Source organism: Archocentrus centrarchus, chromosome 16, assembly GCF_007364275.1.
Source record: "Archocentrus centrarchus isolate MPI-CPG fArcCen1 chromosome 16, fArcCen1, whole genome shotgun sequence".
Taxonomy (NCBI): Eukaryota; Metazoa; Chordata; class Actinopteri; order Cichliformes; family Cichlidae; genus Archocentrus; species Archocentrus centrarchus.
In genome coordinates this window covers 35,969,301-35,996,841 of record NC_044361.1, presented here as the reverse complement: position 1 = coordinate 35,996,841, position 27,541 = coordinate 35,969,301, and the positions used below count along the sequence as shown (strand labels likewise).

General features: G+C 43.4%; 2 protein-coding genes across 2 annotated transcripts; both read left to right on the top strand.

The window, feature by feature from the left end:
* Nucleotides 1-10,810, top strand: dcst1 (DC-STAMP domain containing 1). The gene is made up of 16 exons (XM_030750626.1): nucleotides 1-140; nucleotides 226-351; nucleotides 1,071-1,145; nucleotides 1,218-1,346; nucleotides 2,024-2,163; nucleotides 3,368-3,533; nucleotides 3,744-3,887; nucleotides 4,488-4,609; nucleotides 4,696-4,853; nucleotides 4,933-5,032; nucleotides 5,122-5,217; nucleotides 5,900-6,026; nucleotides 6,612-6,728; nucleotides 7,345-7,487; nucleotides 9,067-9,171; nucleotides 10,466-10,810. Exons 1-16 carry the CDS (start codon nucleotides 104-106, stop codon nucleotides 10,466-10,468), a joined length of 1,788 nt encoding a protein of 595 aa, XP_030606486.1. The 5' UTR covers nucleotides 1-103; the 3' UTR covers nucleotides 10,469-10,810.
* A 3,020-nt stretch (nucleotides 10,811-13,830) lies between these two features.
* On the top strand, nucleotides 13,831-27,098 carry LOC115794241 (dynein heavy chain 5, axonemal-like). The gene is made up of 9 exons (XM_030749616.1): nucleotides 13,831-14,017; nucleotides 22,778-22,912; nucleotides 23,074-23,158; nucleotides 23,376-23,539; nucleotides 25,460-25,678; nucleotides 26,041-26,178; nucleotides 26,366-26,542; nucleotides 26,702-26,815; nucleotides 26,979-27,098. The coding sequence occupies exons 1-9, from the start codon at nucleotides 13,979-13,981 to the stop codon at nucleotides 27,096-27,098; spliced, it is 1,191 nt and encodes a 396-aa protein (XP_030605476.1). The 5' UTR covers nucleotides 13,831-13,978.
* The last annotated feature ends 443 nt before the right edge of the window (nucleotides 27,099-27,541 follow it).

Here is a 27,541-nt window from a genome sequence, read left to right as displayed (position 1 = left end):
AACGGCAGTTGAGGTGTTCGTGTGTAACCTGGAGACCACCGAAACATCCAACAGTGAAACAACAACACGTTTCCGTCTGTGTGGAAATTAACTAAATTTACTGATGGCTCACGAAGAGAATCATCCAGCTCCTCACAGCAGTGAGTTCCCGCCAGAAAACTCATTTTTCAGGCTGCTAGCTACAGCCCGGCTACCAGCCTGAGCGGTGTTTGTGCTTCCTTACAGCTGTGCACAGGTTCATTCAGACCTGCCTGCCTTCAGCCGCCCGCCGGGTCCTCTTCAGCCAATCAGAGGACTTTCCGGTGGCTCACCTAGTCTTCAGAGCCCTGTTTGGAGCCGCGAGCGGCACAGGTAAGATCTCCAGCAACACACCTGGGGGCTGCGCTAGGAAGCCAGTTAACCCCCGCATGATAGAAACCAACACAAAGTCTGAAGGTAAGAGCACAAAGACGCCGCGGAGCTGCTCAGACAGTCATTTGGAGGCTTTCCTGAGTTTGGCGGCAGTTTTGCTCCTCCGGGGTTCCGTGAAAGCAGCATCAGCTGGAACATCTGCTTTCACTGGCGGCGCTTCTCTGCGTCCAAAACCGGAGCTGACAGGATGGAGTTACTCTGCAGAGCAGTCTGAAGCCTCCCAGGTTTCAAACCTACAACCCATCTACATTACAGTATAATACTAATATTCAGAATCAACTCTTCAGCAGGCCCAATTACTCTAAATAAATCAACTGTTATTATGACTTATTCAGATTGTTGTTGCAATTATATTTAATACTGTATTATTTTGTTAATTTATTCATTATTGTTCTAAATATTAGATTTGAGGTGTTTTTGTCTTAAACTGAAGGTTATTTGAATTAATTTATCATTATTTTGTTTTATTATTTTGTAATTACTATAAAATGTTTCTCACATACTTGTCTTAAATGCTATTAAATTACAGTTCTTTTTCACAATTTACTGTGAAGTTTAATTTCCAAGTATTTTTTATTATAAAATGATTTTTTTTAATGTGATATTTGAAGAATATTTTATATGTGATAATTGACCCCTGTTGTCTGTCTGTCTCTCAGTCCTGTTCCTCTGCATAGGCCGCAACCTCCCACTGACCTTTGACCTGAAGGTGGCAGTAGGATGTTTGTTTGTTGGTGAGGAGAAGTTGCACACTCACATCTGTTCTCTGAAACATGTAGAAGCTCACTGAAGTGTGTGTCTTCCAGCTGTGTGTGTCGCAGGCGGACTGCTGTCATCGTCCTTCAGGTGTTCGGTCCTCCTCGTGTTTCCCGGCATGCTCGGCTCTCAAGGCCGTTCCCTCGTGATGCTGCTGACCCTGTCTGTGCTGTACACAGGTAAACATACACCTGCAAAGTGTGTAGAAAGTAGCATCACAGCACTTCAGCTAGCTATTGTTATCACTTACTGTGATCTCAAAGTAATTGTGTCCAATGCGCAGTCCAAAACATCATTAAATGTGCAGGAACCAGCACATATTTGGCTTTTTAATATGGCTGAAACAATGAGAACAGTTGTGACTGACCTCTGTGCATTTCTTTATTATAAACGAGCTCCAAACGACGTTGAAGAAACATTTCTCATCATTTTCAGCTCTTCTGTTCTCGTCATTCTACCAGACTAAACCTTCTAAACTATCAGTTTACTGATGTCTGCAGTGACTGCGGCTCTTTGGTGCTAAAGCGCCACAGATTAAATGAAACACAGCAGGACTGTTATCACCAAACATTAAACTAAAGATGCTCAAAATCAAACCAGCTTCAGCAGGTGTAACTGCCCGTCTCTACTGACTGCATATGAACTTTGACCTCAAAAAGAAGCCCAGTTACCTTCATTTCAAGTGCTTAGGACCAATGAAAAAGTTAAAGAACTGGGAGAAAATTTTGAAATACGACAACTGAAAGACAATAACCATAATTTTCCTGACAAATGTGGCTCCATTTAAGGGAAATAAACAGACTTTCCAACAGTATGAGATTTATTGCTAAGAGGCATTTTTGTGTCCTGTCTGCAGGTCCGGTTTCTAACATCCAGCACAACGTGGAGGCCGCCGCTCTGTCTGTGAGCTGCAACCTGGACCTGCAGGTCCGTCACAGCAGATTACTGTGGAGAGAAGCCGTCAAGCCCTTTCTAAACATCACGCAGGAGCTCATGGTGAGAGGGCTCATATATTTTTAATGGGCTGGTATTTATACAGCACTTTCCCACGCTCACTGAGCACTCATAGCACTTTTACACTGTGGGCCATGTCTGTCCCAAATTACACTTTAATTCATCCAAGTGTTGAGATTTTTGAGCCTGGACAGTTGAAATGTTTGACCTACTTTGCTGTGTTATTGGTAGTTTGGATTTATCCTCTGGGGACTTAAAACGTGTGCTGCTTTGTGTTGTTAATATTGGCCCCAAATTTCATTATATCTCATCCAGCAGGTGTTAAGCTCTCCAGGAAAGTAAAATGTTTGAGGTTTACATTGTGCTGCTCATAGAGTGCATCAATCATGTTGGATTTATCGTCTGGGTATTATGAATATTTGCCCCAAACTTTATCATAATTTCCTGTCATGGTGGGAGAAGGCTGAGATTTTATAGCTGCTGTGGTGCCACATGGAGTAGGAATCTCTACCTCAAACTTCATCATGATCTCAGAGAGAGTGGAGGTCCATCCAGCCTGCAGATACGAACATCCACAGAGCATTTATCTGCCTGTTGAACTAAAACTCAAGTAACTGAATGCATCTGAGAAACAGTTCATTCAGTTTTTAAAGGAATGAAGCTCGTTAGATGAAGTCAGTTCACCTGTGTGATTACTCCACCTCAAAAGGGTGTGGCATAATACTCGGGGAAGAGGGAAGGACGTGTTCAGTTCATGGAGCACTATGAAGGCACCACTGGAACGGACTCAGTTTATCTAAAGTTTAGATTTGTTAGATTAGCGGTGTAGCTTGATCAGTTCATGATGTGTTTATTAGTGTTGGATGCTGCAAACAAATTGATGTTTCATTTTGATTTGGGTATTGTAAGCATATGTTTCAAAGTAATGATTAAATAGACATTTGCCTAATTTAACATAATAACCTTAAGAGTTATGAGACGATTGCATATACTTTTCTTTCTTTAAAGGTTATCAGCATAACTAACTAACCAGCTCATCAGCTCCTGCCATGAATGTGAGCTGGGAATAAAAAGGAAAGAAAGAAGAATGAGTGTCCTGTGCATCCTGTCAGTTTGGGCAGATCTGAACTAATCATGTAGAACGATACAGATACAAAACAGACAGTCGGGTTTTTTTTGTTGGGTTTTTTCAGTGGATGTGGTGAAACTGAAGAGGTCTCAGATCCATCTTTGGCTTCTGTTTCAGGATGATAAAGCAGATTTCCAGTTGGAGTCTCTAAATGTCAGCAAAAAGTTTCAGGACATCAGAGATGAAATCGTCCTTCAGTACGGATACGACCGATTTGAAACGAAACGCGGCGGGAACAGCACACAGGAGGAGTTTACCACTAAAACCTTAAAGCAGTGTGACAGTAAGTGAGCCCTCAGAAACAGACCAGAGATAAAGTTCAGAGGCTTCAGGCACTACAAATGAAAAATGTTCCTTAGGCCAAGCAAGAAGAAGAGCTGTATTAAAGTCATAGCATGAATATGAAAAAAAATATCATTTTAAATATGGCCTCAAAATTGATTCAAACTTAGATTTAATAAAAAATAAATAAACAGTGTGGTGTGGTTTGCAGGTGTGGTGGATCAGGGTGCACAGCGCTGCGCTGATTGGTTCGCCAACAGATGGACGACATGTATGGAGACAATTCCCGTCCCTGTCATCAACCACATCCTCTGTGTTTCCATGAAGTTTGACTTCCTGTGTGATATCACGAGAGGTGAGAGGTTATATGAAATCCAGCTGACTCAATGATGCACACTCATGCTTCCAATCAAATATGCTGGAGTTGTTTTTTTTGTTTAAGGTTTGGATTTTTACACAGAGATAATCAGAAGCACCTGAATAGATACCAACTTACTGCAAACATGTTTTAAATGTCCTCATGAAAATATTAAACTCCATTTTGAAGTGATGTAGAAATGGTGTTGGTAATGCAGTGTTTTGTCCACCAGAGAGCGCTCGCTGGTTGATTCTGTTAGAATCGGGGTCAGAAAGGAAATATTGGCTGACTTGCTAATTATGATTAGTAAGTAGGTTAAAAACTGAAAGTGATGTTTAAAACATTTAGCAGTTTAAAAAAAATTCTAAATTATCTAAAACTATCAGGGTGAATATGAAGAAACAACAGCTATGATGCTATGTTATGTTGTTACAATGAAACTGAAGTAGAAGTGCATGTCTTTGCACTGTGGGAGGAAACCCACACAGACACAGGGAGAACATGCAAACTCCACACACGTTGAATCTTCTATGGTAAATATACTGCAAAGGCAGCTGTTGTGATGTCGAGCTTCAGTTCTGCTTCTCCTCCTGTTAGTGATGACTCCGTGGTGCAGGGAGAACATTCCCGTGGAGGGAAACTTCGGGCAGTTCTTCGATCAGCTGAACGTTTCTGTCGACCAGCTGTCCGGAGAGTTTAGCGCCGAGCTCGCTGTAGAGGTCAGACCCACACCTCCCGTCCTCTGACACCACCCACAGGACAAACTCAGAGTTCGGTAAAATGTCACCTGTGTAACATCTCGCAGGAGGAGGAGCAGCAGCCGGTGCTGGGCGGAGCTCCGGTGGACCAGACGTTCACCGACACTGTTAAAGCATCCTTCCAGAAATTGACGTCAACCACGGGGCGGGTGCTGGATATCCTGCAGCTGCTCCTCTCCTTCACCTTCATCATCATCTTCACCCAGTAAGCACCTCACATTCATCAACATCTTTGTCACACTGGGAGTCCCGCCTTTATCTCCACCTTCTTGTCTCCTCTGCAGGGCGTTTGGGTACCTCAGACACTACAGGAGGGACATTTTCTTTGACAATGTTTACATCACCTCCTACTTCAGAGAGATTGATGCCCGCAGACAGAAAGCGGTATCATCCTCATCCACATCATCCTCATCATCCTCACTTTTATACATTTCACAGTCTGACCATCTCATGATCTCCTGTGTTGCGTGTAGGGGAAGCGCTTCCTGCTGCCTCTGAAGAAATCAGAGAAAAAAAAGCTGATCGACCCCCGCAGTCTGAAAATGTACCCCGGAGAGGTCACACAAGTGGTGCGTTCAAGAGCAATGTGGAGAATCTTGGTTCATGTTAGCAGTATTTATTCATGTATTCAGACTGAAGTCACTCAGTGCTTTAGAGAAAATAATCCCAGGTATGTTTAGAATTGGTCCAATAAGAGCGCTGCACTCTCAGAAACAGGGGCACAGTAAAAGCTGATTTCTGTCCCTATAGGTGCAATCTACTGGGGCTAATGAGGTAACTATATGTACCTTTTGTGTGGTCAGAAAGGTACATATCTTCTCCCAAGAAGCAAACAGTACATATCATACTGTTTCTGTAAGGTGTAAGGTGCAGGTTCAGGACACCGTCTGTGTTCAGCCAAATACAAGAAGAAATGGATCAAATACAAATTTTATTGTTAGATTTTAAGTTTGCAGTTTCCTATTTTTGATAACATTTAAATAAAAAGCATTTCAGCTTCTGATTTTGAACCTCCTCAGAGGCCGTGTTCTCCCGGTCCCTGGTGGGGTTCTTCTGGGTCCTTGTTTTAAGCTGCAGAATTTCCCATCTTCCCACTGCTGCCCCATCAGTGACCACCTGAAGGGTTGAGGGGGTGTTTACAGGGAGTGATGAGCTGGGAGCCAAGATGGCAAACTCTAATTATATTCTGCCACTGTAATAAATCAGCCAATTCAAGTGTGTGTGTGTGTGTGTGTGTGTGTGTGTGTGCAGATCTCAGGTGTGTTTCAGGTGCTGATGGTCTCTCTGCTGTCCGTTGTTCTGCTGACTGTCGACTTCTCTCTGTTCCACGTCCTGGACATCATCAGCAGACACACCTTCACCCAGTTCAACGTCACCAGTAAACACACACACACACACACACACTTGTATACACCGCTCCAGTCTTCACAGGACATCCGTGATTTCAGCCTTAGCTCTGAGTGAGTTTGGAGCTGCTGCTGAAGCAGCAGTTAAAGCAGGGTGACGCCTGAAAAAATACGCAAATTACAAAAAAGCAAGTATGTTATTTATGAAGGTACTGACCTGTATTAAGTATCTTATCAGTGGAATTGTTAATAACATTTTCAGACTCTGTGAAATCACAATCACACAAACATTCTGTTTTATTTTTGTCATCAGATTGGAAAATGGGCATTATTTCTGATTTTGAATAATTGATTTTAAACCCTCAAAGCAACCACACCTCAAAGGAAGCGATGATAGTGGTGGTGACATTTTATAAAATGTGTGAGGTGAATAAAGTAAAACATCATCTGCACATAAAATTATGAGGATTATTTCCATTGTTGGATAAATGAGGTTAACAGCTTTCAAAGTTGTTCATTGTTCACACGTCCTTAAAGAGCAAAACTCTGAACGTTTGTGAGTCAGAAATGCTGCTTATTAAACTCGCTGGAATAATCACTGTGCGACTCCTCTGCAGGCAGTCATCAGTTTGACATCAGAGTGGGCGGGGACACCATGATGGCCCGCCTCCTGAGGACGACTATTTCAGCCTTCAACAGCTCGTCCAGCCTCAACATCCAAAGCGACAACCAGGGTGGGTCACAGGTCAAAGGTCACACAATATTCTTTTAACATTTACTCATAGTGACCAAATGATTGAAGAAGCAGAGAATCAGACTGAGGCTGAAAAGAAGACTGCTAAGGGGCAGTATAAACAATACTGCTGTCCTGACAACATGATTCATAATTAAATACACATTTCATGTCATGTTTAAATGATTAACTCACTAATGAAATCATTAGCGTGTCTCATTGATCTGCCAAAGAATCAGAAGCTTTCAGTCAGATTGGTGCTGTTTGCTCACAGGATCACAGACTTTAGTTTACACTGATTCAGGTACAGATGTGTCTGTGAGTTACAGCCTCAGCCTTTGGATCATTCTTAGTTTATCCAAAGTAGGAGTAAATGTTTTAGAAATCATCCGTGTCTGAATCTTTGTTACTATTGATTTTGACTGCTGAATGTCTGATGGTCAGCACCAGTTTTTCTCATAGTGTTTGTCCACATACTTTTGGCCACATTGTGTATGTTATGTTCAGCTAAACCAGCAGAGGGGGATACTTCCTGCTGTCAGCTGTTTCTACTGCAACACACTTCATAGAAGCTCTGACACACACGTGTCCTACACCTCTTCCTGTCTCCCCCCCAGAGTGTATGTCCCCCCCCTCCATGCTCTCTGCTGAGGTCTATGTGAGCTGTGTGTGTTGTGTTCTGCTGATGGTGCTGCTCAGCTGCCTTCAGGTTTACACCAACCGCCTCCGACGGGTCATCGCGGCCTCCTACAACCCCGAGGTACACACACACACACACACACACACACACAAAAATGAAAAGCTTTATTTGATTTAAATTTGGCTCTCTTCCCATTTGAGGTTGTCCTCTCAGGCTGCTCCAGACAGCTTCCAGGGAGCTGCTAGTTTTTACTTTGCTCCCTGGAGGTCTTCTGACCACAGACCTCAAACCTGTATATGCTTAGGCTAAAGAAGCTAACTGCACTCCACGAGCACCTGGCAACACAAAAAAATGAGCTGCTAAAGCCTTGGACACACCCAGAATGGCTGACTGAAGGCCAGACAGTCCTGATCTCTAAGGATCCCCATAAGAAACCGGTCCCATCCAACTACCGGCCCATAACCTGCCTCAGCACAACATGGAAACTCCTGTCAGGCATCAGAGCAGCTTAGATGAGCAGGCACATGAGCGGGGCCCAGAAAGGAATTGGCAGAGATACCAGGGGAGCAAAACACCAGCCACTAGTACTGTAGATTGAGCAGTCACTGGAGACTGTAAGACCAGACTGACCAACCTGTGCACTGAAAGCCTGCGACTCAATGCTGCACACATGGATCCTGGAATTCCTACAACTGTACAAGATCAACTAGCGATATGCGCGACTACACAACTAATCGTCACTATTGTCACTAGTCAGTAACAGACATACCAGTCAGTTAGCCTAATTATTAAGGTTTTAATTGATATCCGGTGCCGGTAAATGTCCTGACTGTTATACAGCTCTTTGCCATCAGGTGGAGCTGCAGCGCTGACATCATTATAGAAAAATGCCATAACTCTGTTAATCTTGGCCTGATATTATCATTAGCTGAAGCTGAAGGTAACAGTGGTCCCCGTGGTAATCGGAACACTCGGGGCTCCAGTAGATTCCAGGAATGACGTCTGAGATCTCTGTCCAGAAGAGCGCAGTCCTGGGAACAGCTAAGATGCTGCACAGGACCTTCAAGCTCCCAGGCCTCTAGTAGAGGACCCGAGCTAAGAGGGCAAAAACCTCCACAGCGTGAATGAGGATTTAAAAAAAAAACATTTTATCTACACACCATACATGCCGACACTTCTGTACAATATCACTGATGTGAGCATAATATACAGAGGTGGTCAGGTGGCTGTCATTTTAATGCAACACTGGCAAGAAGAGATCATTTAAGCTAAAGCAGTGATATTAAAAAGGTGCATCGTACAGAGAACAAATTAGGTTTCTGCTGCAGAGCGAGCAGTATGACTGAAGTGTAGCCTCCTGACAACAGGTGAAAAAAAACAGGCTGGTGCTGAAACCTTTCTCAGCTTTGAGCTGAGCGACTGAAGCATCTGAAGGTGTCAGAGGCAAAGCGACGCGTGACGAGTGAATGGCTTCCTGCAGAACTGTAGTCTGGTCTTCAGACTGCTTTGCAGGTCTTAGCGGACTGGTTCTGTGGTGTGTATATGTGTGGTTTAGTGTTCTGAGGTTTTGTGCTTCTTTCACTTTATTTCAGTGGATTTCAGGTCAGCTCTGCTTCATTTCTGTCTTCTGACAGAAATATGAAGCATAAAAATACTTTAAAATGCCTTTAAAATATGACCTTCTCTGTCTGTCTGTCAGAGGGAGAAGACGAGAATCGTGTTTCTATACCACCTTCAGATTCACAAACGGATTTCCCCCACTGGCAGGAAATCCATCATCGGCCGAGGACAGAGGATCAGGATGGTGAGTGGCTTTCTGGTTAACAGTTCCTACATGTAGATTTTCCTGAAGCTCATATTCTCTCTGAGAACTGAGAAGAACGAGACCACGTTTCACTGAAGTCCCGTATCAGACGTCTTTTATTATCATTTATTTAGAGAAGAAACAGAATGATCAGCATGTTTGATTTTTCGGACCCAGACGGTCCATGCGTGCATGGGCTATGCATGGACCCTGCATGGGCCTCATGTAAGTCAACCGTCTGGGTCCGAATGAACACATATTCAGTGCCGGTTAAAATCTATCTGGGCACACCCCTGTAGGGCCACCATGGAAACCGCGAACAAAACCTTATGGGGCCCATAATGTTTGCCCTTGCTTATCCCATATGGGGCCCACCTAGGAGTGCTGGCAGGGGTGACCCCTGAATTTTCTCCTGGGGATCCTCGTGGTGAGTCAGACTGCAGCTCTGGAAAAAGCAGAAATGACTCGGTCGTGTCCTGAAAGCTCAGATGGGTTCTTTAGGGCAGGAATTTGAACACACTGGGTCCCTGAGCAAGCCCACCCCCCCAGGTTGCTCCCCGGGCGCCCCTTGGCTGCCCCCTGCTCCATGCTGTGCTGTGTGTACTACATACTCCATGTGTGTGATGGGTTAAGTGCAGAGAATGAATCTCACTGCATGTATATGTATGTGACAAATAAAGCTCTTTCTCTTTCTAAAACAGGAAGAAACAGTTAACAATATTTGCTTGTTGTTAACTGATAACAGTGCACACAGAAACCATCGGGAGAGCACAGCTGGCATCCTCCTGCACTGTGACATCTCTGAATTTAAGGTCCCAGATTTACTTTCTGTTTCTGCATCAAGAAAGAAAAAAGATGCAACTTTTAACTCGCAGCACGGTCCTGAGCTGCAGAGCTTTGCTGCGTACTGCCACCAGGTGGAGGTGTTAGAAATGAGATGGACTCCTCTGCTGGAGAGGACAGAACAGACACAGAACTTCCTGAGTGTTCAAACCAAACAAACCATCTCCTGCAGCCTGCCTGAGCGCCTCATGCTGATTTTTTGTGCTTTGCTCTTTCCTGTTAATGTCAGTGTTTGACCAATCATTGGTCCAGAATGCTACAGTCTGTGTGTGAGTTTAATTCCCACAATTTCTCTGGCTGTGCAACTGAAGAACCGCATGGTTCATCAACGCAGCGCCAGAAATCCTCCACACATTAAATTACTGAAACTCAGCAGGTAGAAACGTCTATATATACACTGAAATCTGTGTGTGTGTGTGTGTGTGTGTGTGTGTGTGTGTGTACTGACCAGTGACAGCGTGAGCTTGCTGCCGCTCCGCAGCACCTTGTTCAGGTTACTCATCTGGATGTCGTCCCAGCAAATCCTCCAGAGCTGAGCCACCAGCTCCTTCTCCAGCTTCATCCTCCTGCAGCACAAAAGCAATGAAGCAGGTTTTCTTCCAGTGATTCTTCATCATCATCTTTCTCCAGTGTGAAGCAGAAACACAACTGGAGTACGACAGTCTGAGCCTGCACATTAAATCTGCTGCGACCAGCTCTGCAAAATGTTACTTCAGTTGGATTCGTGACTTTGATTTGATTGGATTAAACTGTCGGAGCTCCTGCAGTTTGTTTGTGGTTTGCTGACTCGGGTGATTTGAGCTCTTTCTTTCTCATATTGTCTTTGACTGTTTAGCTCAATAAAATCATTCGGCTCTGTTTGAGCTCTTCTGGGTTTTTTTCGGTTGTATTTATTGTTTTGTTCGCTGTAACACGGGAAGAAAAACCAAAAAAAGGTTAACGCAGGTGCTAAAATCAAGTCCAAATCCAAAACCAGACATCATGAAGTCTGATCATCTGTCTGGATCACATCCTGTGGAACGCTCTCAGATGGTGTTTCCGTCTTTATGGAGCTGATTTCATTTTATCATCCATCTTAATGAGAATAGTTACAGCACACAGTCCTGATTACAGCCCACTGAGTGGACCTGAAGTCTCTGCTGCAGCTACAGACACAACATCTTCAGCTCAATGCAGAACAGACATCTGCAAATTATACTAAAACAAGAGCACCGCAGAGCGTGGGTCAAAGTGCTGTTACAGTAAAGTCAGTATACATCTGTGTGAAGTTTAATGGGTGTAGCTTGAATGGGATGCATCTATGGTGGGAATCTGCATCCTTGTCGAGATGTTCTCGAGTTGTGGCCAACATTAACGATAATGCATCTTGAGGCAAATTTTGATATGTTGCTTTATATAAATTTAATTGATCAACATATCTTGACTAAGGATCCTCAGTGTTACAGGATACAATCCCATGAAGACTACATGAAAATGTGAATTCCCAAGTATTTCTCAAACACCACTAAATATATCAATTCTTCAAGATTAGAGCAAATCGTACCAACTGTGATTTTTCTGCTCAAAGATTCAATTTATGATTACCTCAAATCCTTGAAATTTGAATCAAGGACATCTTGTTCACATCAGGCAGCTGTTGAATGACGGGGAAACCAGAAGTTGTGTATAAAATGATTTTTCCCGGAATGAAACTTACGAATGCCTTCGATGTTACTTCTGTTCTTTTTGTGCGTTTTTATTACAACAGCTCCTGGGAGGTAATGGCACAGGCTGCACATCCCTGGCTCCTGCTCATAGAAGTCATTGGTGCAGGACTGTGGGAAACCCAGAGGTGGCAGTCAGTCAGCCTCAGTGACAAAGACCAGCAGCTCTTCAAATGTGTGGTCCACCTCCTGCTCTGTTAAATACAGAATTCAAAACAAAACAAAGAACCACCAAAAACAATAAAATGTGTATGTTCATGAATTTAATAGGAACTCAGTTTGCATCCTTGGGTAAGAGAAAATAAATGAAAGAGAAAAAAAAGGCAACACCATCTGTCATGGTGTTGCTATGTGGCTAATGAGGGTGGACCAGAACACAGGACTCAGACTGAACTACACTTAAAGGCAGGGCTGGCGTTTCTGACTTAGACCGGCCCGCAACTGTGTCTTAAAAGCATTTGACACGGTCTTACTCTTGAATGTGAGCGTACCTTTTGCTAATAATACTTTTTTTTACACGTACTTTATTAATGCTTAAATTGCAAAGCTTTTACTTATCATTTAGCTTTTTAAAAATCTCTTATTTCAGTGTTTTTAACACATGTTTAACCAGCATAAAGGCTACAATTTCAAACTACTGTGCAGCCTTTCAGCACACCTTTAACCTAATTATTTAAAATGCTGTGATGTAGCCTAAAATGAACACTTTCTGCTCATCCAACACTTCTCGGCCTTGACCGTTTTCTATTTTATCAGATTAAGGTGCCGTGGCTGCCAGATTTTGGGAAGTATGCAAATACCAATAAATATTGATACTAATCAATTGCCATTGCTCATCATTCTTATGTAATAGAGCTAATGTTACCTCCATCACCTCAAAGTCTCTGTATTATCCTAATGTTACTACCTGCTTATGTACTACACTTTCCCGCTCACTCTGTAACTCGGTTTCCAAAGCCTGCATCTCTGGCTGCTCCTCTCCCTGCTGCTGTCTTCACCTACAGCAGAGCCAGCCCAAGCCTTGAAAGGGCCCTAAGCAAGGCAAAGACCCTACAATAATTACAGAATAAACCCAACAGTCATCCTAATCCTAAAAATAGAGAGGGTGTCTGTCTCCTGAATCCAAGCTGGGAGCTGGTTCCACAGCAGAGGGGCCTGAAAGCTGAAGGCTCTGCCTCCCATTCTACTCTTAAGTATCCGAGGAACCACAAGTAAGCCAGCAGTCTGAGAGCAAAGTGCTCTGTTGGGGTGATATGAGAGTATGAGCCAATGAATAGAAGCCAATATGGAAGAAATATGCTCTCTCTTTCTAGTCCCTGTCAGTACTCTAGCTGCAGCATTTTGGATCAGCTGAAGGTTTTTCAGAGAGCTTTTAGGACCACCTGATAATAATGAATTACAATAGTCCAACTCAGAAGTAGTAAATGCATGAATTAGCTTTTCAGCATCAGCCTGAGACAGAAATATTAGTGTAGCCTACTCATTAAATTAGTGTTGTTACAAGTGTACAAATCTGAACAGTTAGAATAGTTTCTTCTTTCTTTTAGGAAATTGGCATTTGCAAAAAATTAAACAAACCAAAAAAGTTTCATGACAAATGTGGGTTAGCTTGGGGGCCCCCTGGTGGTCAGCCGCATATGTCGCCTATGCTTCGGGCCAGGTGTTGTGCGAAATTCTGTTCCCCCGTGAAAATCTGTTCCCCCTGTGTCGGGGAGCGCAGCCAGAGGGGAGGATCTGACAGTCTTCACGGCGCTTCTGATGAATTAAAAAAAAGTCTTTTACAGTGTTTATTCCTCTCATCAAGAACAACAACTCCTGTGAATATGAAAACATTTGCTCTTTATTTGCCAAAGTTACACGGGGGGAACCAAATATTTCAGCCATCCAAAATATTGCGTTCCCCCTCCATGACATGGGAACAAATTAATTTACCAGCAAGTCTTTTGCTGTGTCATTTTACCGAGAACTCGATCAGAAGCGCCGTGAAGACAGCCGGATCCGCCTCTCTGTAGTTCGTGCTCCCGACACAGGGGGAACAGATTTTCACGGGGGAACAGAATTTCACGGGGGAACAGAATTTCGCACACCTGCCCCCTCTGCCCGTTGGCGCCCTTTTACAAATGCCTCGTCTCAGCTAAATCACGGGAAACTGTACCCAGAATTATCGGAGTGAAAGACTACTTCCACGGTGCTCGGAGCAAACGGAGCTAATTTAAAGTTTAGTTCCTGACGAGGCCTATCTGTGAAGGAAGGTTGGAGCCATGTCATTCAACTCCCCGAACAGACCCACCCAGATGCAGGTTTGATCCAAAATACTTATATATGTGGGAGAATCATGATAACGTGGTCTTTTTATTTTTTCCTATTCGTTAGAGGCCTGTGAGGGAAATCTCCTCAGTGCCCTTAACCTTAATTTCTCCTAGATATGTGGGATTAGATGGACCTGAAAACTAAGCTTCCTCTTTGAAAAGGAAGTTGTATTTTGGTACATGTTTGTTACATACTTCTGTGAAAAAAAAATGTTATCAGATGTAGACAATGGGATTATTTTAAAGCACAACGCAACAAAAACAACAAGACTTAACAAAGTATAAAACATTATTGATCAGAATGAAGTATAAGGTGCAGCAAAGCCAAAATGTAATGTCCCCATATGTGGACGCAGGGTCTCAGGAGGTTAATATTAAGTGTTTCTTAGGCCCCGTTTAGCCGACACCGTTTCAAAATGAAAACGGCGTTGTTTTGATGCGTTTCGGCCTCCCGTTTACACGAGAACGGAGTGAAAACGATGCGTTTTCTAAACGGGGTCCAGAGCGGAGCGTTTCAGAAACGCACCGGCCTCCGTCCGTCCTCGTGCAAAGTGCAACCGTCTGGAAACCCCTTTTCCAACCGTTCTGTCAATCACGAGAGAGGCGTATGATCTAGGTTTCAGTATTTATTAATACCAAGCTGTTAAGAGACAATCCACAAAAGTCATGGGGGAGAACGCCTAGCATATGTGTTCCCCGAACACCTCGCGTTACTCTCGACCTCGCGAGACCGACTCATACGGCAACACCGTTAGTCAAAACAGTGCATTAACACAACTGTCTACATCCCCCTTTGTAGGCCTAACATGCAAAATGAACACAACTGACTGATAGTAGGTCATTTTAGAACTTCTTGTTAGAACTTGAATTGACAATCAAAACTGAACATATCAAAATAAAACAGAGGACAACTGAGTTAAGGTGGTGCATAAACGTTACAGTCTAGAGCGAAACAGCTACTCATTCTAACCAACAAAATATAACAGTTTACACCATGTGTACATTTAAGCCACTTATATAATGGTGCCTTAATTTAAGTTTTACTTTCAGTCCAGGTACTTTCTGTTTGGCTTGGAAACTCTGCCAAATCTGGTGACATATGTGGATGTGGAAGGCTGTGCCACGCTTTCTCTCCGACTCTCCTGCAGTACACTGTTGGGACTCTTTTCTGCAGTAGTTGGTATTTGACACTGTTCTGGGTATACATGTTCCGCGTCAGGGTTTGTTGTTTCAGGTTGGTGTTTATTTTGAGGTTGTTTCTGTTCGCTTATATGTGTGAGTGGCTCAGAGGGTCAAGGAGGTTGTGGTTCCATCACTGGCAGGAGGTGCTTTCTGTTACGTCGGTACTCTCTCCCTTCAGACTCAACTACATATGAGCGTGGTTCATTGCATCTTCGCCTCACGATGCCCATCCTGTCATATCCTTTTTCCGTTTGGAGTCTTACTACTTGATGTGGTAGCAGGGGAAGTAAGGGTTTGCTGGACTTGTCATAATAACGTTTCTGTGTCTCACGTTTCTTTGTGAGCTGGGCGTTGACATAAGCCGTTGATCTTGCTGCAGGTTTTAACAGATGTTTGCAGATGGGCAGGACCGTCCGGGTCCGCCTGGACAGCAGTCTTTGTGCGGGAGAGCCCAGGATCTTGTCCCGTGGTGTGTTACGCAGGCTTAGCAGGTTCAGGTAAAAGTCTGTCCCATCCCTTTTTGTCGTCTCCAGCAGCTTCTTTGCACTCCGTACGGCCCTTTCACTGAGGCCGTTGGACTGCGGGTAGTCGGGACTGCTCGTCACATGTCGGAAGTCCCAAGATTTGGTGAAGTCACGGAATGTCTGACTCGTGAACTGAGTGCCGTTGTCTGAATACAATTTCTGTGGTATGCCCTGAACAGAGAAATGTCGTTTTAGTTTGTTAATTACACTTAGGGAGGACATGTTGCTGAGCTGGTCAACTTCAAACCAGCCTGAGTACGAATCCACGAGTACAAGGTAGTGGTGGTTCTCCCATTCGAATATATCTGTGGCAACGACAGACCAGGGCAGATCAGGGACTGCGTGTAGTTTTAGTGGTTCTCTTTGTTGGTGTGGTTTCAGGCTGTTGCAGGTACTGCATGCTTGTATAGCAGTCTCCACATCCTCATTTATTGAAGGCCAGAATGCGCATTCTCTTGCCCTCCTCTTTGTAGCTTCCACACCTGGGTGGCCCTTGTGTAGCGCCTTAATATACTCGGAATGCAAGGAAGTAGGGATGACAGCTCTGTGCCTTCGCATGATGATGTCATCCTCGACGGTGAGTTCATCGCGGAGATTGAAATATGGTTTGGCCTCTACGGGCACTCTCCCTGTGCACCTGGGCCATCCATTTCTGATAAACTGGGTGATTGTCTGGAGGACTGGGTCCGTGGCTGTGTGTTCACGCAGTTCAACAAGCCGCCGTGGGGATATCAGTTGGACTGACATCACCTCAAACTCGTGCTTTTCCTCATCTGAAGGACCCACATCACGTCTAGGTGCGCGTGAGAGGGTGTCAGCCAGGTAGAGGTGTTTCCCCTTTTTGTACATCAGGGTCAGGTTGAATTTCTGCAGCGTCAACATCATGCGCTGCAGACGTGCAGGGATTGCATTAAAGGGCTTACTGTGGATTGTGACCAAGGGTTGGTGGTCAGTTTCAATCACAACGGGTTTGCCATAGATGTAGTCATAGAATTTGTAACAAGCAAAGACCACTGCCAGTAGCTCTTTTTCAATTTGTGCGTACCTCCGTTCTGTCTCGGTCAGTGCGCGGGATGCATAAGCCACTGGCATGTCGTTCTGAAGGCAGGCAGCACCTAAACCATGTTGTGATGCGTCACAGGTGAGAGTCACAGGTTTTGTGACGTCGTAGTAACAGAGCACTGGCGGCCTTGTGACACACAACTTGAGTCCATCAAACGCATCCTGTTGGTGTTGCGTCCAGCTCCAAGCCACATCCTTGTGTAGCAGTTGCCGTAGTGGCTGCGTCAGCTCGCTCAGGTTCGGGATGAATTTACCCAGGTAAGTGACCATTCCCAGAAAGCGCTGCAAGGCTGATTTGTCCTCCGGAGGGGGCATTTTATTGATTGCTGCTATGTTTGTAGGATCAGCTTTGAGGCCTGTCTCAGTGAACACGTGTCCTACGTAGCTCACCTCCCTGAGCCCGAATTTGCATTTGCTTCTGTTAAGTCTGAGCTTTATTTTTCTGGCCCGGTCCAGAACCATTCTCAGATTTTTCTCATGCTCTTCTGCGTCTCTACCACCAATAATAATGTCGTCCACGATTATAGCGCAGGGGTATCCGGCGAATATTTGTTCCATGGCTCTTTGGAAAACCTCGGAGGCGGTATTGATGGTAAATGGTAAATGGACTAGTTCTTATATAGCGCTTTTCTACTCAGTCAGAGCACTCAAAGCACTTATACAACACGTTTTTTACATTTACCCATGCACACCCATTCATACAAGCACTTCCATGTTAACTAAGCTAAGTGCTTTTTTAATTATATAACATCCACACACATTCACACTCCGACGGAACGGTCGGAGAGCAACTTGGGGTTAAGTATCTTGCCCAAGGATACATTGGCATGTAGCCTGGAGTAGCCAGGAATCGAACCCCTGACCTTCCGATCAGTAGGTGACCTGCTCTACCTACTGAGCTACAGCCACCCCTGCCAAAGGGCATCCTGAGGAATTTGAACCTGCCGAAGGGGGTAGTGAATGTGGTGTGGAGAGATGAGGCACTGTCTAATTTAATCTGCCAGAATGAGCTTTTGGCATCAAGGACGGAGAAGACAGTGGCGCCTGACCTTTGCGCTGCCACCTCCTCTACTGTACGCATTGGGTGATGGGGGCGCATTAGTGCTTTGTTTAAGTTTCGTGGGTCTATGCATAAACGAACCTCATCTGTGTCTTTCTTGTGTGTAGCAACCATATTAGAGACCCACTCAGTGGGCTCGTCCACTGGTTCGATTACTCCAAGGTCCTGCATTCTCTGGAGTTCCAGTTTCACCTTTTCCTGCATTGCCACAGGAATGCGGCGGGGGGGGTTGATGGCTGGCACCACGGTAGGATCCAACTTCATTACATAGGTTACAGGTAGTTCACCAAGTTCATCTGTAAACAAGTCCGCATATTCCTGGAACATCCTCTGTGATATGGTTTGATCCTGAACAGTGTCTATGTGGTGCACATCTTTGCTAAAGGTGACCAGTTTCATCTTCAGGCTGTCTTGTAAGCCTAGTATAGGCTGTGCACTTTTGTGAATAACTTGGAATCTTAGCATGTGGTGCTGTCCATTGAGCTCACATTGCAGAGTCACTGTGCCAATTGACTCGATCACAGTCCCACCAAAAGCAACAAGTTTTATCATTCTACTTGGTTTGCATATTTCTTCATGTTTTTTGATGGTTTTGTATGTATCGAGGGAGATCACGTTGCATTTGGCCCCAGTATCAACTTTTAATTCAAGGCTTTTGTCATTAATCATGACAGTGCAGTGTCCTTCCCCTTTGTAACAGTCCTCAGTGTGTATAGTGTCGATATTGTTGTCTCCCTGTATTGACAAGCCCTCAACCATAAAAGTGTCAGTGTCAGAATCTGCCTCTGTCAATAGCTGATTTACTTGTCTGCTAGACTTGCAAACTCTTGTAGATCTGCACAGCTTCTTGAAATGGTTGTAATTCCCACAGCCGTGACACTGCTGACCAAAGGCCGGGCATTGGTGGCGTTGGGCAGGGTGTGTGCCTCTGCAGTAGCTGCAGTTTGAGATCGGTGTACTTTCCGGTTTGGCTTTAAATTTCAACTGGCCTTTGGGTTTGTTACTGCGTTTTATCTGCATGGTATCCACACTGGCAGCTGTCGCATATTTAGGTGCAGAGAGGGTTTTTGTATGTTGGTCTGTGAGCTCACTTATTTGGCAGATACGTATAGCCTTTGCTAGCGTGAGGTCAGTTTCTTTGAGTAAGGAACGTCTGACACTGTCATTACATATTCCAACGACCAGTCTGTCTCTAACAAGTTCATCCTGTAATTGGCCGAAGTTGCACGTTTTGGCAAGGTTTTTCAGTGTGCTTACGTACGATTCAACTGTTTCTGCTGGTTTTTGGCATAGAGAATTGAAATTGTGTCTCTCCATTATCACGTTTGTTTCCGGGTTACATATTTCTCTAAATTTTCGTAGCAGGCAGACGGGATCCTCCCGGGACTCCGCCTGTGTGATGACGTTTTCGCCATCTGTGACCGCGGGTGCATATGTGAATGACTGTTCCCTTTCTATAGCCTCCGGTCCCGCCAGATTGAGGAGTATGTATGCTCTCGTCTTGGCAGGCTTATCACTGTGTGCAGCGGCGATAAATATTTCGTATTCACGTTCAAACTTACGCCAGTTTTCTGCTACATTTCCGTCAAAGACGAGGGGATCGGGACGTCTGAATCCATCCGCCATTCCTGCGATTTATTCACCTCCTTTCCTGGTGCCGAGTTGTCTGTGAAATTCCGTCCGGCTCAGTCACAGCGAGGGATATCCCACTTCTGACACCATGTCAATCACGAGAGAGGCGTATGATCTAGGTTTCAGTATTTATTAATACCAAGCTGTTAAGAGACAATCCACAAAAGTCATGGGGGAGAACGCCTAGCATATATGTTCCCCGAACACCTCGCGTTACTCTCGACCTTGCGAGACCGACTCATACGGCAACACCGTTAGTCAAAACAGTGCATTAACACAACTGTCTACACGTTCCAACCGTTTGGAAAAGGGGTATTCGCACATGCGCATTATGGTTGTTTAACCGGGCATGTGCTAATAGATCAGGGTTAGGATACAGGAGTACCTCAGCGAACTTCGAGTAGCGCGATTCACAGTCGATCTTTTCTTGTGTTTTTGCCGTTTTATTATTGAGTGTTGTGTGCAGCAGCAGTCCAACCTCGTCGTCAGTCCACTAAGCCTCTCACATTGGCCATTTTGTAAATAATGAACAAATCTTTGCGGGCATCCTGCTGAGTCCTTCCAGGCGCAGGTGTTGTGTAAACAAGCTTTGCAAACCAAAAACAAAAACACCTCCATCTTGTGGCCTGGCAGTGGGAACTACATCTTTACACCGTTTCAAGCGTCTTCCTGTAAACGCGTTTCTGAAACGTCTCCGTGTAAACGGGAGGCCGAAACACATCAAAACGACACCGTTTTGTCGTGTAAACGGGGCCTTAAAGTCACTTTATTTGTGGGTTTATTTTTGTTTTGGATATTGCAAAAGTAATTGCAATATAATATGAATAACATTATTATATCTTTATAAGTACATAATTATTATAAACAAAAACTAATTTTACTTTTTAAAAAATACTGAGAAATCTCCTTTCACTTGTTAGTGATTGTTTAGATTTTTGCAAATTATGTCTTCAGCATACCTCTGGAGTGTTTTGTTAACCAGTTAAGGCAAAAGTGTTCTTTTGCATTCATTCAGCTGCAGTCAGGACAGAGATTTTCCTTTCTGCCTTTCAGTGAGCTAAACTTAAATTCGTTTTGTCACTGATAATGCATATGAAAATAATTATTTTATTTATTTAATTATTTTTACATTTTGTGCAGTTGTAATGCAAAATGTTCTATAGAATCAACCAAATTTTTACATTTAATATTGGTACACTGGCAACTTTGCCCTAAAGGGAAGTCTATGAATGCATAGATTGCATGGTGATTGCATCACCATTTTTTCAATTATTCCCGTAATTGATTGAAAACTGGCCTTTGATATAACACTGCAGTAATTCAGCACAGGAAGATGTAGCTAACCCAGTAAGCTGATAAGCTGCAAGAGTGAAACCATACACCAGAAATCTTGTTCTCTTGTGAGGGGAAAAAAAAGACAATGATGGGATTAATCTGCACTTCATTCTCACCTCAGGAGCTCTCTAAGCTTTTCTGAAAATTGCTCTGAGACTCGCTACACTATTAGATTATCTGGCCTAACCGCAGTAGTCAAATACAGCTGTAGCACAACCTGCTGTTATATGTGTGCATTTCCAGCCTCAGTCCACTAGATGGTGGGGCGTTCACAGTGTAGTTGCTGTATTGTTGGCTCAGCCACAGGAGGCTGGATGATGTTGCACAGCTGAACAGTAAACTTGAAATGAGCAATGAGCCTCTGGCTTCTATCATCCATGTGGAACTCTGTCGTTATCAAAGTGACTGGTCTTTTTGGGTCCGTGACACACTCATTTTAGAAATCTGGTGCCGGGATTAAGTGGAAGCTATATTTATCATATTAGTTAGTTAGTTATGTAAGCTTTTAATCTTTAATCTATATAACCCTTTTCCCTGTTAATTGGTCATCTGAAAGCCTTTCACCCATTTTGGAAATATTAAACTGCAATGCTACCCAGGAGCAGTGCAGTACTAAATGTGGCTTTTTATACCCTACTACAATATACAGTACATGTTCAATTAGTAAGCAATAGACATCAGCAACAATAACTAAAGCCCCCTGCACTCCGAGTCTGTGTGTCACCTCCATTGACTTCATACAAAATTCTCCAGTTTCCTGCTTATTTTTGTGCAATACTGACCATAATGGAAACATTAGCTAAGCTATTCTTGCATGTGTGAAAACACAGGCCAGATAAAGCAATGGTAAATGGACTAGTTCTTATATAGCGCTTTTCTACTCAGTATGAGCACTCAAAGCGCTTATACAACATGTTTTACATTCACCCATGCACTCCCATTCATACAAGCACTTCCATGTTTACTAAGCTAAGTGCTTTTAATTGGCTAACATTCACACACATTCATACTCCGACGGGACGGTCGGAGAGCAACTTGGGGTTAAGTATCTTGCCCAAGGATACATTGGCATGTAGCCTGGAGTAGCCAGGAATCGAACCGCTGACCTTCCGATCAGTAGGTGACCTGCTCTACCTACAGAGCTACAGCCACCCCACGTTGGCAGTTCATCGCATTTGATTTTTGGCACCCAGCTGCATCAAATGCAAGTAGACAGCGTTGTTCATGAAAAGAGGACAGAATCAGCTGAACTGTGTCAGGCATGGTATTTTATATTTTATATTTCCATCACTTATCCTGTTCAGGGTCACGGGGGGGCTGGAGCCTATCCCAGCTGTCATAGGGCGAGAGGCAGGGTACACCCTGAACAGGTCGCCAGCCTGTCACAGGGCCAACACAGAGAGACGAACAACCTTTCACACTCACATTCTCATTCACATCTATGAGCAATTTAGAGTAGCCAATTAACCTAACCCCAGTAAGTGCATGTCTTTGGAATGTGGGAGGAAACCGGAGTACCCCGAGGAAACCCCCGCAACCACGGGGAGAACATGCAAACTCCACACAGAGAGAGGGAGAGGCCTGGGCCATGGAATCGAACCCAGGCCTTCCAAATGGTATTCTATCTGTGAGGCAGCAGTGCTAACCACTGCGCCACCGTGCTGCCCTAAATTTTATATTTAAAAAATAAAGAGGATCTTTTTTTATTGTTTAATTTACATGTATCCAACTTAAAAAAAAAAAATTGTGGTTCTTTGAGTAGACTGTGCTTAAATGACGCCTCAGCCAAAGTGTGTGGTCACAGCAGAGACTCGGTCAGCTGAAAGATGGTCATGTGACAGCTGAACGTCGGTCAGTTCAGAATACTTTTAAAAAGTATGCAGGTTACAGTTTTGTGGAATTGAACTTGGCATTTGCCATTTATTCATTAAAAAAAGTTCTGCACATTTTTTGTAGCAAACGTTGAAAGAGGAGCGTGAAGCTAAGCGGGCTCAGCTGGATGGAAGACATGACTACATCCTCAGTATTGTGGCGTTATGCGTCGGGCTGGAGAAGGCAGATGTGGAAGATGCCATACTGGAAGGGAACCAGGTGATTTGCACACAAATTATCATAAATATTTATAAATATTTTACTGTTTTTATGGACAACTTCTTTAGCTTTAAAAGACAAAAACAAACAAATAAATGTGGTGGTTTGTGAATGGACAATAAGGCTAAACAGTGCTGAGGTTTTGTTTTTATCTTTCTCAGATTGACCGCATGGAGCAGTTTTTCATGGCTGATGGTCTTCCTCACCTAATGCTCTTCTATCAGGACACTGAACCAGTTGAAGGAGGTACCATGAAAATCTAGACTATTTCTTAAAAACGTGTAGCCTATACATGTAACAGATTGCAATACAATATTTTCTGTCTTATATGAGATTGTCTTTGTCACTTATAGAGATCATAAAAGTAATTTGTTCTCAAATGCCACAGTATTCAAATCAGACAAGGAAGTCAAAGTTGGTTACCATGACACCTTTTGTTGTTTCCAATCCGTTATGCGAGCAGCAGCAGCCTCTGTGCCCGCCCAGCCTGTTGCTCAGCAGCCTGGTCACAGCGAGAAGTCCAAAGTGTTTGTAACAGATGGGAAGGATGTGGCACAGACCGGAGTGTGTCTCTTCTTTACCAGAGCCAATACTTCAAAGGCAGTCACCTCTGAGAACATACACAGAGTGAGTCAGTTTGTGCTGTTTTGGGAAATGCAAGTTATTCATTTCTTTCAGATTAAGTAGAGATTTATCAAGGAATTTAAGTAAATCAAAACTGTGCAAGTCACTGATGGACAAACACAAATTTAACTGTGTCTGTGTCTTGGTTATGGACACTATGGGCAGCCAGCTTTTATCACTTTTTGAAAGTTAATTAATGATAGGCACTGAATGTCACAAGAGAAATCTTTCGATTTTTTTTTCTTTTTACTTTTTCTTACGATGCATGAAGTCCAATTAGCTAAAAAAGCTTCTTACATCCAGAGCTAGTGAGGCACTGGGGGAGCTCAGTAATAGCACTGTGATACCACAGCTGCTTCTGGCTATCGATTCTTACTGAACACCTGCAACGTGCCTCAGAGTTAATCACCACCACCGATAACAGGTCCTGTTTGCTACAAAAAACTCTCAGTTAGAGAGGGAGGAGGACAGGATTCTGTGTGTGTGTGTGTGTGTGCGTGCGTGTGTGTGTGTGTGTGTGTGTGTGTGTGCGTATGTTTATAATACCTTGTGGGGACAATTTTCCTGACATATACTACGTTGTGGGGACCAATTGCTCCTTGTGGGGACTGGAACCTTGTCCCCACAAGGGGAAACCCTGTTTTTGGGTCAGGGGTCAGAGTTAGGGCTAAGGTATGAATTGAGTTTAGGTTAGGGTTAGGGTTAGGTATGTGATGGTTAGGGTTAGGAAAAGGGTAAAGGTAAGGTTTAGGCTGTAGAAATGAATGGAAGTCAATGGAAATTCCCCACAAAGATAGCAAAACACACTTGTGTGTGTGTGTGTGTGTGTGTGTATTCATGTAATGAGAATGAAAAAGAAAGAGAGCACTTGTGTGTACCTGCTGATTGTTGCACGAGAGAGTATTTTTCTATTTCATTAAATTTCCTAATTAGTTGGCTAAAAAACTTTAAGGACACATCAGGTATTCAGGTGTTATTCGACACATGGGTGGATTAAGTTAGAGAGAACATTTTTATCAGTGAGGCATCCAGCTCATGGCTGGGGAAACCTGTTCTTCAAAGATTCACAAATATGTGTTGCTACATGTAGTTAATTAAACTTGAGTTAATTAACTAGCAACCACAGGGTTAGTGGGTGCACTGTACTGTCAACGAAGGCTATACCATATATCCATCCATCCATCCATCCATCCATCCATCCATCCATCCATCCATCCATCCACTTCTGCTTAAGTAGAAATCTGTGTGAGGATTTCTTAATATCAAAGTCAGTGGTTGTATGAGGTCAGGATTGTGCACACAGACAGCTGTGGACACCAAGGATCAGTGTTGTTCTTATGATACTTTTTTGAAGCCCGCTTAGAGTCCACCTGGAGGACACACACATAGTTGATGCATTATAGTGTCTCACTTCCCTGGACTAACCCAAGGAGAGAGCCCTGCTGCTTACTCGAGACATATTAAGGCCCTGCTTCCAAAACGGCAAAATGTTTTCTTTAGAGCGGCCGAACATTGAAACAAATCCAACAAGTGGTGTTTTTACACTGACACATGCACATGGATAGATTATGTAAATGGCATAACTTAACTTTCTGGATTTTGACTAACTAATGCGTTTGGGTTAGAATAAGAGGGTGACTAGGAAAATTGAACTATAGGACATAATTTGTCCATTACAACAATACAAATCCTGTCACTGGAGTTTTGCCCACAAGAATTTTTTTTTGGCTACTGAGCAGATCTGCACACGCTTCACAAATCAGAAGTAATGCACCATCTTGGATTTTAATTTTTAATTTTTTCTCAAAAGCTCAACAACATGTTGGCTCTCTGTGCCAGCACCGTAAGTTGGGAAGGTACTGTATCTGCTGTGGCATGTATAATATGAAGGTTAAGATGTTTATTATATATTTTTTTGTCTAGGATGTAAATCTCAATATGTTGGATACAACAGAAGGAGGTCTTTTAAAAAGTGTGGAGCAGTTGTTCTCTGAGATCCTCATTCCCACACTGAAGAAGATGAACCACGGTTGGGGGGAGGTGGCAAGTCCCCAGACCCAGGCTGTCAAACAGGACTTCATATCGTCAATGGAAAGCTTTGTGTCTGTGTTGGCTGGAGCACAGGAGAGCCTTCAGGAAAGGGTAGGAGACAAACGCTGTCACTAATCAAAGCACTACATACACAAAAGCTAAATTGATTTTTGCTTTAGCTAAATTTGTGCAGATATCAAACCCACACCAGTGCTTAGGAACCTCCAGTATAATTTGCTTGGCAAAAGCACATAAAATGTATAAGTTAGAGTTTGAACATTTGCATTACAGTAAGTGCATTGCCAATAAAGCAGTAAGACACATGCAACTACATGCAACATGCAACAACTAATTATAGACAGCTTTTTTGATACAGTTAGAAGGTTTAGGTTATGCATAACCCAGTCGCATTCGCAGACAAACAAATTATAGACATCACAGCAAAAACAGATCCTGTCATGCTTTACTTCCAGGTTACATTGAAAGAGTGTGACACCTTTGACTTGCGGCTCCTGAGGGGCCCATCTGACTATGTGTCAGCTGCCAGCAGCACAGAGACCGTAGAGAAGATGAAGGCCTGCATGAAAGTCTGGATCAAACAGCTAGAACAGGTGAGAAGGGATTCTCAAGCATTTCTCCTCAAACTTGGGTTGAGTAGCTTATAGACAGAATTTGAAAGAAAATTTATTCTCACATCCAAGTTTTCTGTAATTTTATTTGAATGTGCTTTTATCCGGTGTCTGATAAAACTGCCGGCACGATGCTTCAACACTGACGTCAAATGCCTTCGTTCTGCAGGTTTTAGCTGAGAGTGACCAGCTTAGAAAGGAGGCTGATGACCTTGGCCCTCGGGCTGAAGTGGACCACTGGAAGAAACGGATGACTCGCTTCAACTACCTTCTTGACCAGCTGAAGAGCCCTGATGTCAAGGCTGTTCTGGGTGTGCTCTTGATGGCCAAATCTAAGCTCATGAAGGTCAGACACAACTGTCATCCACTGCTGAGTTTAAGTGGCTATACCCCCCCGCTTTTTAAAATTTCATTTCAGTGATTTATTGTAAGATTATGTTTTTTTAAGACTGTAATCATCAGCTTGGTGCTCCCTTAAATTCAATAATGGTGTGTAATGGTCTAGTCATGGCGAGAACTGGATGCCAGGATCACAGATGGTGTTAATGAGGCCAAAGACAATGTCAAGTATCTCTGCAGCCTGGAGAAGTTTTATGACCCGCTCTACAACAGCGACCCTGTGAGAACAGAATATTTTATTACACTTTTTTGGGATTAACTGGTCTGCTGCATTGCAAAAAATAAACCAAGTATACTGTATTCATGTTGAATACACTATAAATGTGCTGCATGGAATTGAAGTTACAAAAACCATGCAAGTTATAATTTTTATTTCACACAAGGTATCAATGGTGGATGCAATCCCAGGTCTGATCAATGCCATCAAGATGATTCACAGTATTTCCCACTACTACAACACATCTGAAAAGATTACATCACTTTTTGTAAAGGTAATCTGCTAAATTGCAGCATGCCACAACGATAAACAGGATTATGTTATGTTATGATGAACAATGGGATTCTGCATTTTTTTAAAATTTCCGTTTCTTCGTTCCCTGTACTCATTTACATCTCCAGGTGACAAACCAGATGATCACAACTTGCAAGGCCTACATCACTAACAATGGTGCAAACTCAATATGGGACCAACCTCAGCAAGTTGTCACTGATAAAATCAAAGCTGCCATCCGCCTGAACCAGGTAATGGATTATTCGTATTGGAAAACAAAATGTGTTTTGTAGTGAAATGTACCTCTATCAAATTTTTACCAATCAAAATATGCAGATTTTACATTATATTCCTGCTGCAAGTTGGTAAAAATAATGTCACTTCCAAGTTATTATATTTAGTTATTTAAACCTTCAGACTTTACCCCTGTGGAATGATGGATTGATGAACAAATCA